We start from the raw sequence: 16,908 nt of genomic DNA, 5'->3' as shown, positions 1-16,908 counted from the left end.
TTGGGTGGAGAAATGCTGATGTGTTTTCCAAATTAGAGCTTGAGCTAAAGGAGCCATTTCTGGGACAGCTGTAAGCCAGTTCCAAAGAGAAGATATTAAGCATCTGGGGCTTGAGAGCCAAATTCTGTATGATGGAATGGAAAGAAAGCATTCTGGCCCAATCTTTCACACACCAGCCTGACTTCTGCTATCCCAGTCTGGCTGTGAGGAAAGTAGGCAGGAACTAGAAGCCTTTCCTGGACTGGCCTTGGAAATATCTGGGCTCTCCTGGAAGCAGGGCCTAGGCTCCTCACCTTTGCTGCAGATGTTGCAAGCATGTGTTAGTTCTTTACAGACACAGAATTTAGAGACTGAGAGCCACACTGTAGGTGGTACGGGAAAGCATCTAACACAATGGCAAAGCCCACAGGCTCTGGGCTATACCTGGCCCTGTACCCCACACCATTCACCAGCTGTGTACCTATTGGAAAGTCATTTAATCTCTCTGGGATTTGCTTTTCTCATCTGTAAAATACAGTTAATAACAACACCTACTTCAGGACACCCGGATGGTTAAGTGTCTGCCTTTAGCTCAGGTCATGATCCCAGAGTCCTGGGATTGAATCTACTTTTGGGCTCCTTCGTCAGCAGAGAGCCTGCTTCTCCCTCTGCCTGCCCCACCCCCTGCTTGTGCTCTCTCTCTCTCTCGGCAAATAAATAAAATCTTTAAAAAAAAAAATAACACCTACTTCACAGGTTGTTGCCAGGAGGAAATGGAATAATTCAAGTAGTGTTGAGAGCTGCACCTGACCCACACACGGCAATATCTTCAGAACAGTTTAACAAGAAAATAGGAGGCTTTGGTGTGCCCAAGAAATTCTTCACCCCATGGCTGAATGCCCACAAATCACCTCCTCCAAGAACTTACTCAGTCAATGGTTGGACACATCTGAGATGGAGAGCCCACTACTTTCTAAAAAAAATTTTATTTAAATTCTATTTAGTTAACATAGAGTGTATTATTAGTTTCAGGGGTAGAATCAAGAGATTCATCAGTTGCATATATCATCCAGTGCTCATTAGTTACCCCATCTCCCTCCCCTCTCCCCTCCAGCAACCCTGTTTGTTCCCTAGAGTTAAGAGTCTCTTACAGTTTGTCTCCCGCTCTGATTTTATCTTATTTTATTTTTCCTTCCCTTCCCCTACTCACCTATTTTGCTTCTTAAATTCCACATATGAATGAAATCATATGGTATGTCTTCCTATGACTGACTGACTTATTTCTGTTAGCATAATAGCCTCTAGTTCCACTCACGTGATTGCAAATGACAAGATTTCATTCTTTTTGATGGCTGAGTAATATTCTTGTATGTGTGCATGTACCACATCTTCTTTATCCATTCATCTGTTGACAGGCAGACATCTAGTCTCTTTCCATATTTTGGCTATTCCACTATCTCTTAAAACATCCCACTCCTCTTCAGATAGGTCTGGTTTTTTGATAGTTTTCATATCTGTTGAATCTAAATCTTTCTTGGAAATTTCCAAGCTCATCCTGGTTCCATGTGTATGGCTATATCAAACTCATCTAATTCCTCTTCCACAAAATAGCAGTTTAAATAATGTAAAAATCATTGATATCACCCTCCCTGCCTGTGCCTTTCCCATTCCATGATTCTTATCTTTTCCTGACAATACATCTTCAGTTTCATCTAAAGATTATTAAATGACATTGTCTCCAATTCTTTCATCATTATGCTTTTTATTTTTGAGGCAACCTGTGCTTACAAATGTGATTTATCTCCATGTGCATTGAGTCACTACTATGTGCTGAGATACAAAGATGAGAAGATGGAATGAGGCTGCAGGGAATGATGGAACAGCATATGCTAAGATAGGAAGGCATGAAGCCAGAGAACTTCAGACAGTTCAGTGTATTCCTGGAATGTAAGGTGTAAACTGGAATTGGATGCAATGAAACTACAAAAGGAGACAAGTGGGTTTTACCTGTAGGGGATAAGGGTCATCGAAGGACTTTTCATCGGGGGGACAAGACATTCTGGTTTGTGCTTTAGCATGAGATTTCTAACTGCAGCAAGAAGATCGAATAAAACTGGATAAAGAGACATTAACGGAATGAAGAACACCAAGAGGGTAAAGAAGAAGAAAACAAGTCATGAACAAAAATGTCCAAAATATATGCCAAAGGCTAAAAGTGGTTATTTCTGGGTGGTGGAATAAGAGATGATTAACTGGGGAATGAGGTCAAGATGGCGGAGAAGTAGCAGGCTGAGACTACTTCAGGTAGCGGGAGATCAGCTAAATAGCTTATCTAAAGATTGCAAACACCTACAAATCCAACGGGAGATTGAAGAGAAGAAGAACAGCAATTCTAGAAACAGAAAATCAACCACTATCTGAAAGAACTCTACGGAAAGCGCTCAGGGAACAAAAGGTCCCGAAAGCAAACCCAGCAAGCCCGAGCGGATTACTCAGCCCGGCCCCAGGTAAGGGCGGTGCAACTCCGCCTGGGGCAAAGATGCTTGAGAATCACTACAACAGGCCCCTCCCCCAGAAGATCAACGAGAAACCCAGCCAGGACCAAGTTCACCTACCAAGGAGTGCAGTTTCAATACCAAGGAGAGCAGCGGAATTCCAGAGGAGAAGAAAGCAAAGCATGGAACTCATGGCTTTCTCCCCATGATTCTTTAGCCTTGCAGTTAATTTAATGTTTTTTTCTTTTTCAATTTTTTTCTCTTCTTCTGCTAAATTTTTTTAACTTTTACCGTTTTCTTTTTTAACGTTTTTTAAATAGTTTATCTAATATATATATATATATTTTTCCTTTTTATATTTTTTATTTATCGGCTTTCTTTTTTTAATAGTTTCTTTTTTTTTTCCTTTCTGAACCCCTTTTTATCCCCTTTCTCCCCCCTTACGATTTGGGATCTCTTCTGATTTGGCTAAAGCATATTTTCCTGGGATTGTTGCCACCCTTTTAGTATTTTACTTGCTCCTTCATATACTCTTATCTGGACAAAATGACAAGGTGGAAAAATTCACAACAAAAAAAAGAACAAGAAGCATTACCAAAGGCTAGGGACCTAATCAATACAGACATTGGTAATATGTCAGATATAGAGTTCAGAATGACGATTCTCAAGGTTCTAGCCGGGCTTGAAAAAGGCATGGAAGATATTAAAGCAACCCTCTCGGGAGATATAAATGCCCTTTATGGAGAAATAAAAGAACTAAAATCTAACCAAGTTGAAATCAAAAAAGCTATTAATGAGGTGCAATCAAAAATGGAGGCTCTCACTGCTAGGATAAATGAGGCAAAAGAAAGAATTAGCGATATAGAAGACCAAATGACAAAGAATAAAGAAGCTGAGCAAAAGAGGGACAAACGGCTACTGGACCACGAGGGGAGAATTCGAGAGATAAGTGACACCATAAGACGAAACAACATTAGAATAATTGGGATTCCAGAAGAAGAGGAAACAGAGAGGGGAGCAGAAGGTATGTTGGAGAGAATTATTGGAGAGAATTTCCCCAATATGGCAAAGGGAACAAGCATCAAAATCCAGGAGGTTCAGAGAACCCCCCTCAAAATCAATAAGAATAGATCTACACCCCGTCACCTAATAGTAAAATTTACAAGTCTTAGTGACAAAGAGAAGATCCTGAAAGCAGCCCGGGAAAAGAAGTCTGTAACGTACAATGGTAAAAATATTAGATTGGCAGCAGACTTATCCACAGAGACCTGGCAGGCCAGAAAGAGCTGGCATGATATATTCAGAGTACTAAATGAGAAAAACATGCAGCCAAGAATACTATATCCAGCTAGGCTATCATTGAAAATAGAAGGAGAGATTAAAAGCTTCCAGGACAAACAAAAACTGAAAGAATTTGCAAATACCAAACCAGCTCTACAGGAAATATTGAAAGGGGTCCTCTAAGCAAAGAGAGACCCTCAAAGTAGTAGATCAGAAAGAAACAGAGACAATATACAATAACAGTCACCTTACAGGCAATACAATGGCACTAAATTCATATCTCTCAATACTTACCCTGAATGTTAATGGGCTAAATGCCCCCAATCAAAAGACACAGGGTATCAGAATGGATAAAAAAACAAAACCCATCTATATGTTGCCTACAAGAAACTCATCTTAAACCCGAAGACACCTCCAGGTTTAAAGTGAGGGGGTGGAAAAGAATTTACCATGCTAATGGACATCAGAAGAAAGCAGGAGTGGCAATCCTTATATCAGATCAATTAGATTTTAAGCCAAAGACTATAATAAGAGATGAGGAAGGACACTATATCATACTCAAAGGAACTATCAAACAAGAAGATCTAACAATTTTAAATATCTATGCCCCTAACGTGGGAGCAGCCAACTATATAAACCAATTAATAACAAAATCAAAGAAACACATCGACAAGAATACAATAATAGTAGGGGATTTTAACACTACCCTCACTGAAATGGACAGATCATCCAAGCAAAAGATCAACAAGGAAATCAAGGCCTTAAATGACACACTGGACCAGATGGACATCACAGATATATTCAGAACATTTCATCCCAAAGCAACAGAATACACATTCTTCTCTAGTGCACATGGAACATTCTCCAGAATAGATCACATTCTTGGTCCTAAATCAAGTCTCAACCAGTATCAAAGGATTGGGATCATTCCCTGCATATTTTCAGACCACAATGCTCTGAAGCTAGAACTCAATAACAAGAGGAAATTTGGAAAGAACCCAAATACATGGAGACTAAACAACATCCTTCTAAAGAATGAATGGGTCAACCAGGAAATTAAAGAAGAATTGAAAAAATTTATGGAAACAAATGATAATGAAAACACAACGTTTCAGAATCTGTGGGACACAACAAAGGCAGTCCTGAGAGGAAAATATATAGCAGTACAAGCCTTTCTCAAGAAACAAGAAAGGTCTCAGGTACACAACCTAACCCTACACCTAAAGGAGCTGGAGAAAGAACAAGAAAGAAACCCTAAACCCAGCAGGAGAAGAGAAATCATAAAGATCAGAGCAGAAATCAATGAAATAGAAACCAAAAAAAACAATAGAACAAGTCAACAAAACTAGGAGCTGGTTCTTTGAAAGAATTAATAAGATTGATAAACCCCTGGCCAGACTTATCAAAAAGAAAAGGAAAAGGACCCAAATAAATAAAATCATGAATGAAAGAGGAGAGATCACAACGAACACTAAAGAAATACAGACAATTATAAGAACATACTATGAGCAACTCTACGCCAACAAATTTGACAATCTGGAAGAAATGGATGCATTCCTAGAGACATATAAATTACCACAACTGAACCAGGAAGAAATAGAAAGCCTGGGCACCTGGGTGGCTCAGTGGGTTGGGCCGCTGCCTTCGGCTCAGGTCATGATCTCAGGGTCCTGGGATCGAGTCCCGCATCGGGCTCTCTGCTCAGCAGGGAGCCTGCTTCCCTCTCTCTCTCTCTCTCTCTCTCTCTGCCTTCCTCTCTGTCTACTTGTGATCTCTCTCTGTCAAATAAATAAATAAAATCTTAAAAAAAAAAAAAAAAGAAATAGAAAGCCTGAATAGACCCATAACCAGTAAGGAGATTGAAACAGTCATCAAAAATCTCCAAACAAACAAAAGCCCAGGGCCAGATGGCTTCCCGGGGGAATTCTACCAAACATTTAAAGAAGAACTAATTCCTATTCTGAAACTGTTCCAAAAAATAGAAATAGAAGGAAAACTTCCAAACTCATTCTATGAGGCCAGCATCACCTTGATCCCAAAACCAGACAAGGATCCCATCAAAAAAGAGAACTACAGACCAATATCCTTGATGAACACAGATGCAAAAATTCTCACCAAAATACTAGCCAATAGGATTCAACAATACATTAAAAGGATTATTCACCACGACCAAGTGGGATTTATTCCAGGGCTGCAAGGTTGGTTCAACATCCGCAAATCAATCAATGTGATACAACACATTAATAAAAGAAAGAACAAGAACCATAGGATACTCTCCATAGATGCTGAAAAAGCATTTGACAAAGTACAGCATCCCTTCCTGATCAAAACTCTTCAAAGTGTAGGGATAGACGGCACACACCTCAATATTATCAAAGCCATCTATGAAAAACCCACTGCAAATATCATTCTCAATGGAGAAAAACTGAAAGCTTTTCCGCTAAGGTCAGGAACACGGCAGGGATGTCCGTTATCACCACTGCTATTCAACATAGTACTAGAAGTCCTAGCCTCAGCAATCAGACAACAAAAGGAAATTAAAGGCATCCAAATCGGCAAAGAAGAAGTCAAACTATCACTCTTTGCAGATGATATGATACTATATGTGGAAAACCCAAAAGACTCCACTCCAAAACTGCTAGAACTTGTACAGGAATTCAGTAAAGTGTCAGGATATAAAATCAATGCACAGAAATCAGTTGCATTTCTCTACACCAACAACAAGACAGAAGAAAGAGAAATTAAGGAGTCCATCCCATTTACAATTGTACCCAAAACTATAAGATACCTAGGAATAAACCTAACCAAAGAGACTAAGAATCTATACACAGAAAACTATCAAGTACTCATGAAAGAAATTGAGGAAGACACAAAGAAATGGAAAAATGTTCCATGCTCCTGGATTGGAAAAATAAATATTGTGAAAATGTCTATGCTACCTAAAGCAATCTACACATTTAATGCAATTCCTATCAAAGTACCATCCATTTTTTTTTTCAAAGAAATGGAACAAATAATCCTAAAATTTATATGGAACCAGAAAAGACCTCGAATAGCCAAAGGAATATTGAAAAAGAAAGCCAAAGTTGGTGGCATCACAATTCCGGACTTCAAGCTCTATTACAAACCTGTCATCATCAAGACAGCATGGTATTGGCACAAAAACAGACACATAGATCAATGGAACAGAATAGAGAGCCCAGAAATGGACCCTCAACTCTATGGTCAACTCATCTTCGACAAAGCAGGAAAGAATGTCCAATGGAACAAAGACAGCCTCTTCAATAAATGGTGTTGGGAAAATTGGACAGCCACATGCAGAAAAATGAAATTGGATCATTTCCTTACACCACACATGAAAATAAACTCAAAATGGATGAAGGATCTCAATGTGAGAAAGGAATCCATCAAAATCCTTGAGGAGAACACAGGCAGCAACCTCTTCGACCTCAGCCGCAGCAACATCTTCCTAGGAACATCACCAAAGGCAAGGGAAGCAAGGTCAAAAATGAACTATTGGGATTTTATCAAGATCAAAAGCTTTTGCACAGCAAAGGAAACAGTGAACAAAACCAAAAGACAACTGACAGAATGGGAGAAGATATTTGCAAATGACATATCAGATAAAGGGCTAGTGTCCAAAATCTATAAAGAACTTAGCAAACTCAACACCCAAAGAACAAATAATCCAATCAAGAAATGGGCAGAGGACATGAACAGACATTTCTGCAAAGAAGACATCCAGATGGCCAACAGACACATGAAAAAGTGCTCCACATCACTCGGCATCAGGGAAATACAAATCAAAACCACAATGAGATATCACCTCACACCAGTCAGAATGGCTAAAATGAACAAGTCAGGAAATGACAGATGCTGGCGAGGATGCGGAGAAAGGAGAACCCTCCTACACCGTTGGTGGGAATGCAAGCTGGTGCAACCACTCTGGAAAACAGCATGGAAGTTCCTCAAAATGTTGAAAATAGAACTACCCTATGACCCAGCAATTGCTCTGCTGGGTATTTACCCTAAAGATACAAAGGTAGTGGTCCGAAGGGGCACGTGCACCCAAATGTTTATAGCAGCAATGTCTACAATAGCCAAACTATGGAAAGAACCTAGATGTCCATCAACAGACGAATGGATAAAGAAGATGTGGTATATATACACAATGGAATACTATGCAGCCATCCAAAGAAATGAAATCTTGCCATTTGCGACGACGTGGATGGAACTAGAGGGTATCATGCTTAGCGAAATAAGTCAATCGGAGAAAGACAACTATCATATGATCTCCCTGATATGAGGGAGAGGAGATGCAACATGGGGGGTTAAGGGGGTAGAAGAAAAGTAAATGAAACAAGATGGGATTGGGAGGGAGACAAACCATAAGTGACTCTTAATCTCACAAAACAAACTGAGGGTTGATGGGGGGAGGGAGGTTGGGAGAGGGGGGTGGGGTTATGGATATTGGGGAGGGTATGTGCTATGGTGAGTGCTGTGAAGTGTGTAAACCTGGCGATTCGCAGACCTGTACCCCTGGGGATAAAAATATATGTTTATAAAAAATAAAATTTAAAAAAAAAAGAGATGATTAACTTCTTCTTTTTGCTTCCCATGTTTTGTAATTTCTCTGTCATAGGTATTTTCTATTTTCCCTATGATTTTCTGTTTTTCCTATAATACATGATTTTTCACATGTTAGTTATGTAGTAAAAATAAGTCATTCTTGTCTAAAGACAATTCAAAATCAAACTATGTGACTTGATAACCAGTTAGAGGGAAGAGCCTCAGGAATCAGTTTCTGGCCTGCATGCTCAGGTGGGTGGTACAGCCCCTGGCTGAGATAGGGGCAGGGGGACAGAGCAGTACTTTAGAACTCTAGCAGCATGCCTGATGGTGGGAAGGAAGCCCACTGGCTGCTGTGGTTTCCTGTTGACCTCTCTGTAGCCCACTCATTAGTCTTTGCCTGAGTTTGCAGGCCCCTGAAACTTACTTGTCCATTCACATCCTTACCTGTACAGCAGACTCCATTGCAGCAAAGGCCATCAGAGTGCCGTGATAGCATAAGCATTTACTTAGATTGAAAGTTGTGTCCCTCCTTCAATAAATACTCACTGAGTGCCTTTCATGGGCTCAACACCAAGCTGGGCATCAGTGCTAAGCTGGTGAAAAGAGCAGGCAGTTCCTGTCTTCACAAAACTCAGCCCAGTGTGAAGGACAGATAAAAATGCATAAAAACCACTTACTGGACATATAATTCCAAAGTGAGACTAATGCTCCAAAGGAAGGGAAATGGTTCCAAGGAGATATATAAAAGAGGAAACTTCTCTGTCTGGGAGCTTGGGGAAGGATCCGCAGAAAGAGAGATGCTTGGGTTGAGAGATGAAGACTACAAAGGAGGTAACCAGGGGAAAGACTTCCAGGCCGAGGGAGCAGCAGGCTTCACAGCCCCGTGGCAGGGAGATGCAGGCATAACTTGTGCTTGCAAATGTTACTTTTTTTTTTTTTTTTTTTTTTTTTACAAATTGAAGGTTTGTGGCACCCCTGCATCCAGCAAATCCATCAAGCCATTTTCCCAGCAATGTTGTGTCTCTGTGTCACACTTGGGTTATTCTCACAATATTTAAAACTATTTTTATTATTTTATCTGTTATGGTGATCTGTAATCAGTGATTAGGACTCACTGAAAGCTCAGATGATGGTGAGCATTGTTTTGCAAGAAACTATTTTGTAATTAAGGTATGTATGTTGGTTTTTTAGAGATAATGCTATTGCACACTTAATAGATTCCAGCATCATGTAAACTTAACTTTTACATGTCCTGGGAAAGACAAACATGCACTTGATTTGTTTTAATGCAATATTCCTTTCATTGCTATGGTCTGGAACTGAACCCTCAAGATCTCTGAGATCTGCCAGTATGGCATATTTGAGACCAAAAGAAAAGCTATTTTGACCAGGAACACAAAGTGAGAGGCAGGGGATGGGAGTGGATGGAGAAATAGATAGGGGTCCAGCCCTTGTGCCACAATGAAGGGCACAAGAGAGACTCTGGTCTTTATTCTAAGAGCAGAACCTCTGGCCACAGCACAGAGGAGAGGTTCCCATTCTGTGTATCCCACCACTTTCTCACCAGCCCAGGCTATGGAACCGAAGGCCTGATAACAAAGCTCACTGGTGGCCTGGGTAGGCAGCATTGGGAGACGTCCCTCCCCCTTCAGTGAGTAGCACTTAGAGTGCTCCCCTGCCAGCAGACACCTCTGAAACTTGCTTTGCAGTTCAGTTTTCAACTTCTTCCATGGGTTCGCATACTTTACCACTAATGTGTGTACAACTTGCTAATTAATGAAATCATTTGGATCTGAAAACATCTTGTTCTAATGGGAGGCTGCAAGGCACTCTCATTAATTCACAGGTAAAATTATTCCAGCTTTTCTCTTCTTTTTATTTTTTTCCCTCTCCCCATCTTGGCTCAATAACTGGGGAGAATTCCTCTAATTAGCCTTGAGAAAAATTACTCCACCAATCACAGAACACCAGTGGCTGCCTTGCGGTCTGGGGAGAGGGGGACCCAGACTTTGTTTATCCAGTGCAGAAGGAGGACTGTGGGTGAATGCAAAGGTGAAACTCTCCCAATATACAGAGCAGGGGAAGGATATCCACAGCTGGTAGGCCACATCAGGTGGAGATGCTAAAAGTGCCCTGTGCGGTGTGATGCACAGGTGGGTGTCCTATCATATGTATGTCAAAGGCGGCCATAGGTTTTCTGCACAATTAGCCTCCATGTAAGGAAGGAGAATCTGCCCTTCCCCCCACGTCTCTCCTAGGAGATGAAGATTTGGTGTACTCACTGTTGACAGAAAGCTTTCTTGGAACTGGGGGTTATCTGGGGGTGAATTGCTGGTAACTCTCCACCGTTTTGCAAATGAAAACTTGAAACATCCCTTTTAAACAAAGAGCATTCTTGGTGTTATTTATGGTTGAGCTTATAAGTTAGAGGGCCATCAAAAAAAAAAAATGAAATCTTGCCATTTGCAACAATATGGATGGAACTAGAGAGTATTATGCTAAGTGAAATAAGTCAATCAGAGAAAGAAAATTATCATATGATCTCACTGAAACATGGAATTTAAGAAACAGGGAAGAGGATCATAGGGGAAGGGAGGGGGAAAAATGAAACAAGATGAAACCAGAGAGGGAGACAAACCATAAGAGACTCATAATCATGGGAAATAAACTGAGGGTTGCTGGAGGGGAGAGGGGGTGGAGGGATGGGGTAACTGGGTGATGGACATTGGAGAGGGTATGTGTTGTAATGAGCACTGGGTGTTATAGAAGACTGATGAATCACAGACCTCTACCCCTGAAACAAATAATACTTTGTATGTTAATTAATTGAATTTAAATTTTTTTAAAAGAATTAAAAATTCTGTTTTACTTACAGTTCCTCCAATTATCCTTATCCTAACACACAAACTTTTTTTTTGACATTCTTAGATGATGAACAATTTGACCAATAAACTATTTTTTTTTTTATATTTTATTTACCATAGTGTATATGGACACAGGCAGGCAGAGGCAGAAGCAGGCTCCCTGTCGAGAAAGGAGCCTCATGTGGGACTCGATCCCAGGACACTAGGATCATGACCCGAGCTGAAGGCAGCCACTTAACTGACTGAGCCACTCAGGCATCCCAACCAAGAAACTATTTTTAAAGTAAAGTATAAATAAACATACTATCATTTCCAAATGCTGTCCAAAGACATCAGGGGAATTTATTCTAGATATATTAGCCCTGCCTATAACTATAAATTAAACATGTCCTGAAATCTTGAAAAAAAAATTTTTTTAATTAAATTAAAATTGTTAAAAAGTTAAAAAAGAGAGAGAGAAAGCAGGAAAAAAATATAAGTTAGGGGGTCCTTTTTCCCATAAGACAGCAGTATAAGCCTATAGACTTTTGGAATGCACTGACAAGACCCATGTGCTAAACAGGATTTTTCATTTACTTTTTTTTTTTCCTGACAGGATCTGGGTACTTTCAGTTTTTATTGTGGTAATGTATCCATATCAAAATTTGCCATTATAACCATTTTAAGTGTATGGTTCAGTGGCACTAAGTATATTCACATTGTGCAATCATCACCACCATCCATCTCTGGAAGTTTTTCATCTTCCCAAATGGAAAGTACATACCCATTAATCATGAACTCCCTTCACTGGGGTTTTTGAATGGAAGGCTATAATGTTCTTCAGACTTCGGTCCTGAGGGAAAGGGGCCTGGTCAGAAATCTGTAGGAAGAAAGGTCCACTCATGTAGTCCTTAGAGAGAAGCCCACAGAGGTCTTACCACCTATATGTATCCTGAGATATGAATCAGTTTCAACAATGGAAGTCCCACCCTCCCAGATGCCTGGCAACCAGATTTGTGCTTTCCAGCAGATGGGTCAGCCATTGGCTCTAGTAATCTCACCCTGAGTGATAAGCAAGTCTTTGCAGGGCTATCTCTAGTCAAAATTAACTCTCACTCTAGTGAGATGCTGGTCTGGGACGAAAAGATGTTGGGATATTAGAAAATTGGATAGTTCTGGATAAAACAATATGTTCTTCCCCTTAGAAGCACAGCATCTGCCAGTCCTTTCATTTGGATGTGCCTCCGAGAAAGATCTGGAGTCAGGCCAACCGAGATATCAATCCCCACTCTGTCACTCACTAACTGTGTGACCTTAAGCCTCACTTTCCTCATCTAAAAAATGGGGCTTGTGATACATCACTGGTAGAGTTGCTAAGAAAATTGCATGAGATTACATCAGTATGGCATCCAAAATAGCGTTTGGTTCAATAAATGGAAACTGATGTGCTCACTGTTACTGTCTGATTTTGTCATTGTAGGCCTCCAGGTGGTTCTGAATTCCATTATCAAGGCTATGGTGCCCCTGCTGCATATTGCCCTGTTAGTGCTGTTTGTCATCATCATCTATGCCATCATTGGCCTGGAGCTTTTCATGGGGAAGATGCATAAGACCTGCTACAACCAGGAGGGCATAGCAGGTAAGGGAAGATGCCCAGTGGTCAGCTCTCAAGAAGCTTCCCTGGCTTGTTGCTACTTTCCTTGTAACGGGGTGAACAGCCACCACGTGATCAGTGGTGCTAGGGAAGGCCTCCTCCATTCAGGTACTCATCTTTCCATTCTGTGGAATGAGAGGCAGAGGTTGGTATTATTTTCCTCTTAGTTACTTTCTTTCTGATAAAATAGGTCTTTGTTAAAACAGTTAATTACAAGTTTCTGTCCAGCACTACTAAACAGTTAAATGAGCTGTGTGAATCAAGAAACATCACCTAGACAACCTGGAGTATTTTAATTTAAGAATCAGAACTGATGTAATGAGCATGTATATGTCTGTCCATTGGTCCTTCAGTGTCACTTGTCATCCAAAGCCCTTTCACAAAAGCAGCTTTGCCAGCAGCCAGTAGATGCCTCCATCACAACCCTGGGTTCTGTGCACCCTTCAGGGTTGATCTTGGCTCCTCTGTGCTGTGTTTTCTGCTTCTCTCTTCATAGGCCTGACAGATGCTGGCCCCCTGTCACAAGGTGGGGTGGAGGGGGTGCTTCTTGATACTTCTCTCCCCATGGTCTTTCCATAAATCAGTATATTTAACAAGAAATGCTGAACCATTAGGCACTTCTCTGAATAGGACTAAAATTTTGGCTTGTGGGATATATTACAAACTGTTGTCTTAGGTTACTAAAATCTCAGTGGTGCCTTTAAAAAAAATCATTTAAACAGGAATTGACAGAACTTTTCAGCAGACATGTAAAATAGTTTAAAACAAAAACTTGTTGAAAAAAATACTTCCCCCCTAAAAGGATTAGAAGTGTTAAATTTATGTGATTGTTTTTTCCAACAACCAGATCTTTCATCTTGGTTTTTGACATCTTGGTAGAGAAAGGGGAGACATCTGTCTGAAGCTTTAAAAGATAACTCATTTCTCTCCATCTGTACTGCTTCTCCTTCCCATTCAGCCCAGGCATTAAATTAAATTTGACCCCTCTTGCTTTACGATGGGGAGGAGGTACAGATCTGCACAACAAGGAATGACATAGGCTATTCATATTCAGAAATCAAAATAGAGTACCTGATCTAGATGGTCTGGTTTAACTGGGTGGATTGACTGGGTATTTGTAGTTTCTAGGTCACCACTATGTGACCATAGTCCTAAAACAACAACAACAACAACAACAAAACCCCATAAACCTATGATTACAGATTCACACCATTGTTTTTACTTTTTTGATAAGGAGTCTATTTAAGAGACCATTTTTTCACTCTGGAGAGAACTTCCTAATTATTTGAGCCATAATTGTATAAAATAAACTGTCGGGGCACCTGGGTGGCTTAGGGGGTTAGGCCTCTGCCTTCGGCTTCAGTCACGGTCTCAGGGTCCTGGGACCAAGTCCCGCATCAGGCTCCTTGCTCAGTAGAGAACCTGTTTCCCCCTCTCTCTCTCTGCCTACTTGTGATCTCTCTCTGTCAAATAAATAAATAAAATCTTTTTAAAAAATAAATAAAATAAACTGTCATATTTAAAAAAAAAAAACAACTAAGTTCTTTAATATTAGGACAGATCTTGCCTTCAGTTAAAATTCTGAGATTTCCAGCTTTGTTTAGAGGAATACCAAATAATGCAATGAATAGTATTTTCCCCTTGAATTCAAATCCTTCTTGTTCAGTTTAGTCTATAGCCAGCCCTGAACCAATAAATTTATGTTAATTGTGTAGCTTTGTTAGAGCTCATTCTAAGTCCCACTTAAGAGCTGGACCGTTCGTCTCTAAAGTTTACGCAGTCGTATTGAAATGATCAGTGACTCTTTAGACTCAAACTCCTCAGGCTGTCATAGGGAGGTTGAGTGTCAAAGACCCCAAGAGCAGATGTGTGTGATGGTGTGGCTCTCACCAACAGCATGCCAAGGGGCAGGAAGAGAATGAAATGGTGAATTTCTGCCATAGAGCTAATGATAGCAACCTTATTCTGCAACCAACCACTTACCTAGGGAGCACTGCTCCCAGAGCTGCACATGGCTTCTATCATCCTGCTGGGAAAACAGCAAAAGTACATTTTTCACTGGTGGCAAGATCCTCTAAGGGCCTGTGCCAACAAGCAACCCTGAATGTTGGAAATCACTGGGCTTTGTTATCAGACCTGCAGTGGCCTCAACCGGCAAGAAAATGATGGGCACGATAAACAAAGGAGACCCAGGATAGGATGCTCTTCTCTGAACTACAGCTGCTCAGTCTGGTGAGACAGCCGCCAACGGCCTGCCAATGCTTATAGCAGCCTCCCCACTCTTAGGCTAAAGACCAGAACTGGCCTCACCAATTGGAGTGGCCTTTTTAGAACTGTGTTGTTTTCCATTCTTGATTTAAAAAACAAACAAACAAAAAACAGGACTAGGAGAAATACTTGGGATGTCGCCTTCATCCTACCAGAAGATGCATCAGATTATTTAGCAGTGGGCTTTACCTTCACCCCACAAGTCAGAAGGGAAGTGAGCTGCCATGGTGAAAAGGACCATCAGTCTGGGGATCCAGGGTGTCAGAGGACAGACACTGAGAGAAGTGTTCCAGAGACAGGAGCCATGCCAGCTCCAGGAAGGTGACCTCACTCTGTGTGGAGCCAAGCTCCCTGCTGGGAAGAGGGGCCGAGGACACCTGGCTATAGATGCCTCTTCACTCAACACTCTGCAATCAGGAGCTCTTAGAGCTCCTCCTTCCTAAATCTGCCATCTGATGACAAATCCAGGGCCTCACTCCATCCTTCCCAACAGAACATGAAACCACAGTCATCAGAGCCTCTTCCACCTACATAGTGACTAAACTAATGAGAAGGGAAAAAAAAAAAAGTATGGGAATCTGGACATACTCCGTGCAGCCATAGAGAAGACCAAAAACCTGCAATCTTTGAAACCAACCCCCACGTTGGTTTTGGAGAGTTATATACCACCTTTGGAATGGGTGATGTTTTGCATAAACCTCAGACTTTGTGTTGAATTACCATATTTTTCTGCCAATTTGGATTATACAAAAGTGTTTGTGAGCCTTTGTGATAAAGGAATTTAGATCAAATTCTTCTCGTTGCACTCTAAGACTTTTTCTCAGGCTGGGAATTTTATGTGCTTGTAGATTGTAGGACACATCAGATTTTGAGCCATGCTTTGGCTAAAGAAAGCTCTGGAGCTAGCTGGGTGGACCATAATTCAGCCTGTAGGCTGCCCTTCCAGTTCCCTGTAGAGGTGGTCTCTGAAGAGGCAGTTTTTCTCTGATCCCAGAGGCATCTGCAAGGCGCCTTCCTAGTTCCTCAACAGACACATCACCATATGCCGGCACCTTTTGTTTCTCGCTGTCCCATCTGTCTGATGGCACTCTGAGCCAGGCCACTCTGAATCGCTCTCCCAAGCACACTAATTACCCCTGAGGCTGGCAAAGAATTGGTTGGTTCAAACCTAGAAATGAAATCACTCTCATTGTATTCACTCCTTAAAGTTGGGTCCTAAAAAAGTAATTGATTTTGTCTTTTGTGATTTCTCCTTGGAACCCCTAACGGGCACTCTCCCAGGATTTCATGTTTTTGTTGGTATTAACTGCGTTTCTAAAATCTCTCCTAATCTTTCCTCCATTCTTTCACCACAAACTTAATTTGGACTTTCCAGAATGATTCTACTTCACTTCTGTTTTAAAGCATAAGGCCTACATCTTTGTTTCTTTCTCCTACTTTTGTTCCTGCTTTCCTCCCTGAGGCTTCATGACTCTGCAGAAGAAAACCAACACAATTTTCATGTTCAAACTAATTTCCCCCCACCTTCAAGTGCATGTCGCAAGGACCTGCTGATGTGTGTGTGTTCACATTTTTCAAGTGTTCCCTTCAGTGCTTTTTATAGATACCTATTTTTACCAGATCATCATTGCTTCTTAATTGTTCTCGAATCTTTTTTTATTGTTGTTCAAGATAGTTTAAAATAGCAGTGGTGTTTGAGCCTTTAGATAATCTCTCTGAACCTCACCCTTTTATTATTATTATTATTAATGAGATCCCTTCCCCTTGATGCCATTTTCCTTTCAACCTATATTTTTCTATAAAACCCCAAAAAGTG

The 16,908-nt window shown here is 40.9% G+C and overlaps 1 protein-coding gene across 42 annotated transcripts in view; it reads left to right on the top strand.

Moving 5' to 3' along the window:
• CACNA1C (calcium voltage-gated channel subunit alpha1 C) overlaps positions 1-16,908 on the top strand; it is a 735,566-nt gene that overhangs the window by 510,217 nt on the left and 208,441 nt on the right. For all 42 annotated transcript variants that reach the window (XM_047742048.1, XM_047742037.1, XM_047742034.1 and 39 more), the window contains exon 6: positions 12,651-12,809. In XM_047742048.1, coding sequence (XP_047598004.1) covers positions 12,651-12,809 — 159 coding nt within the window. The remainder of the gene's footprint in view (positions 1-12,650; positions 12,810-16,908) is intronic.

This window comes from Lutra lutra, chromosome 8 (genome assembly GCF_902655055.1).
Source record: "Lutra lutra chromosome 8, mLutLut1.2, whole genome shotgun sequence".
Taxonomy (NCBI): Eukaryota; Metazoa; Chordata; class Mammalia; order Carnivora; family Mustelidae; genus Lutra; species Lutra lutra.
This window is presented reverse-complemented; position numbering and strand designations above follow the sequence as displayed.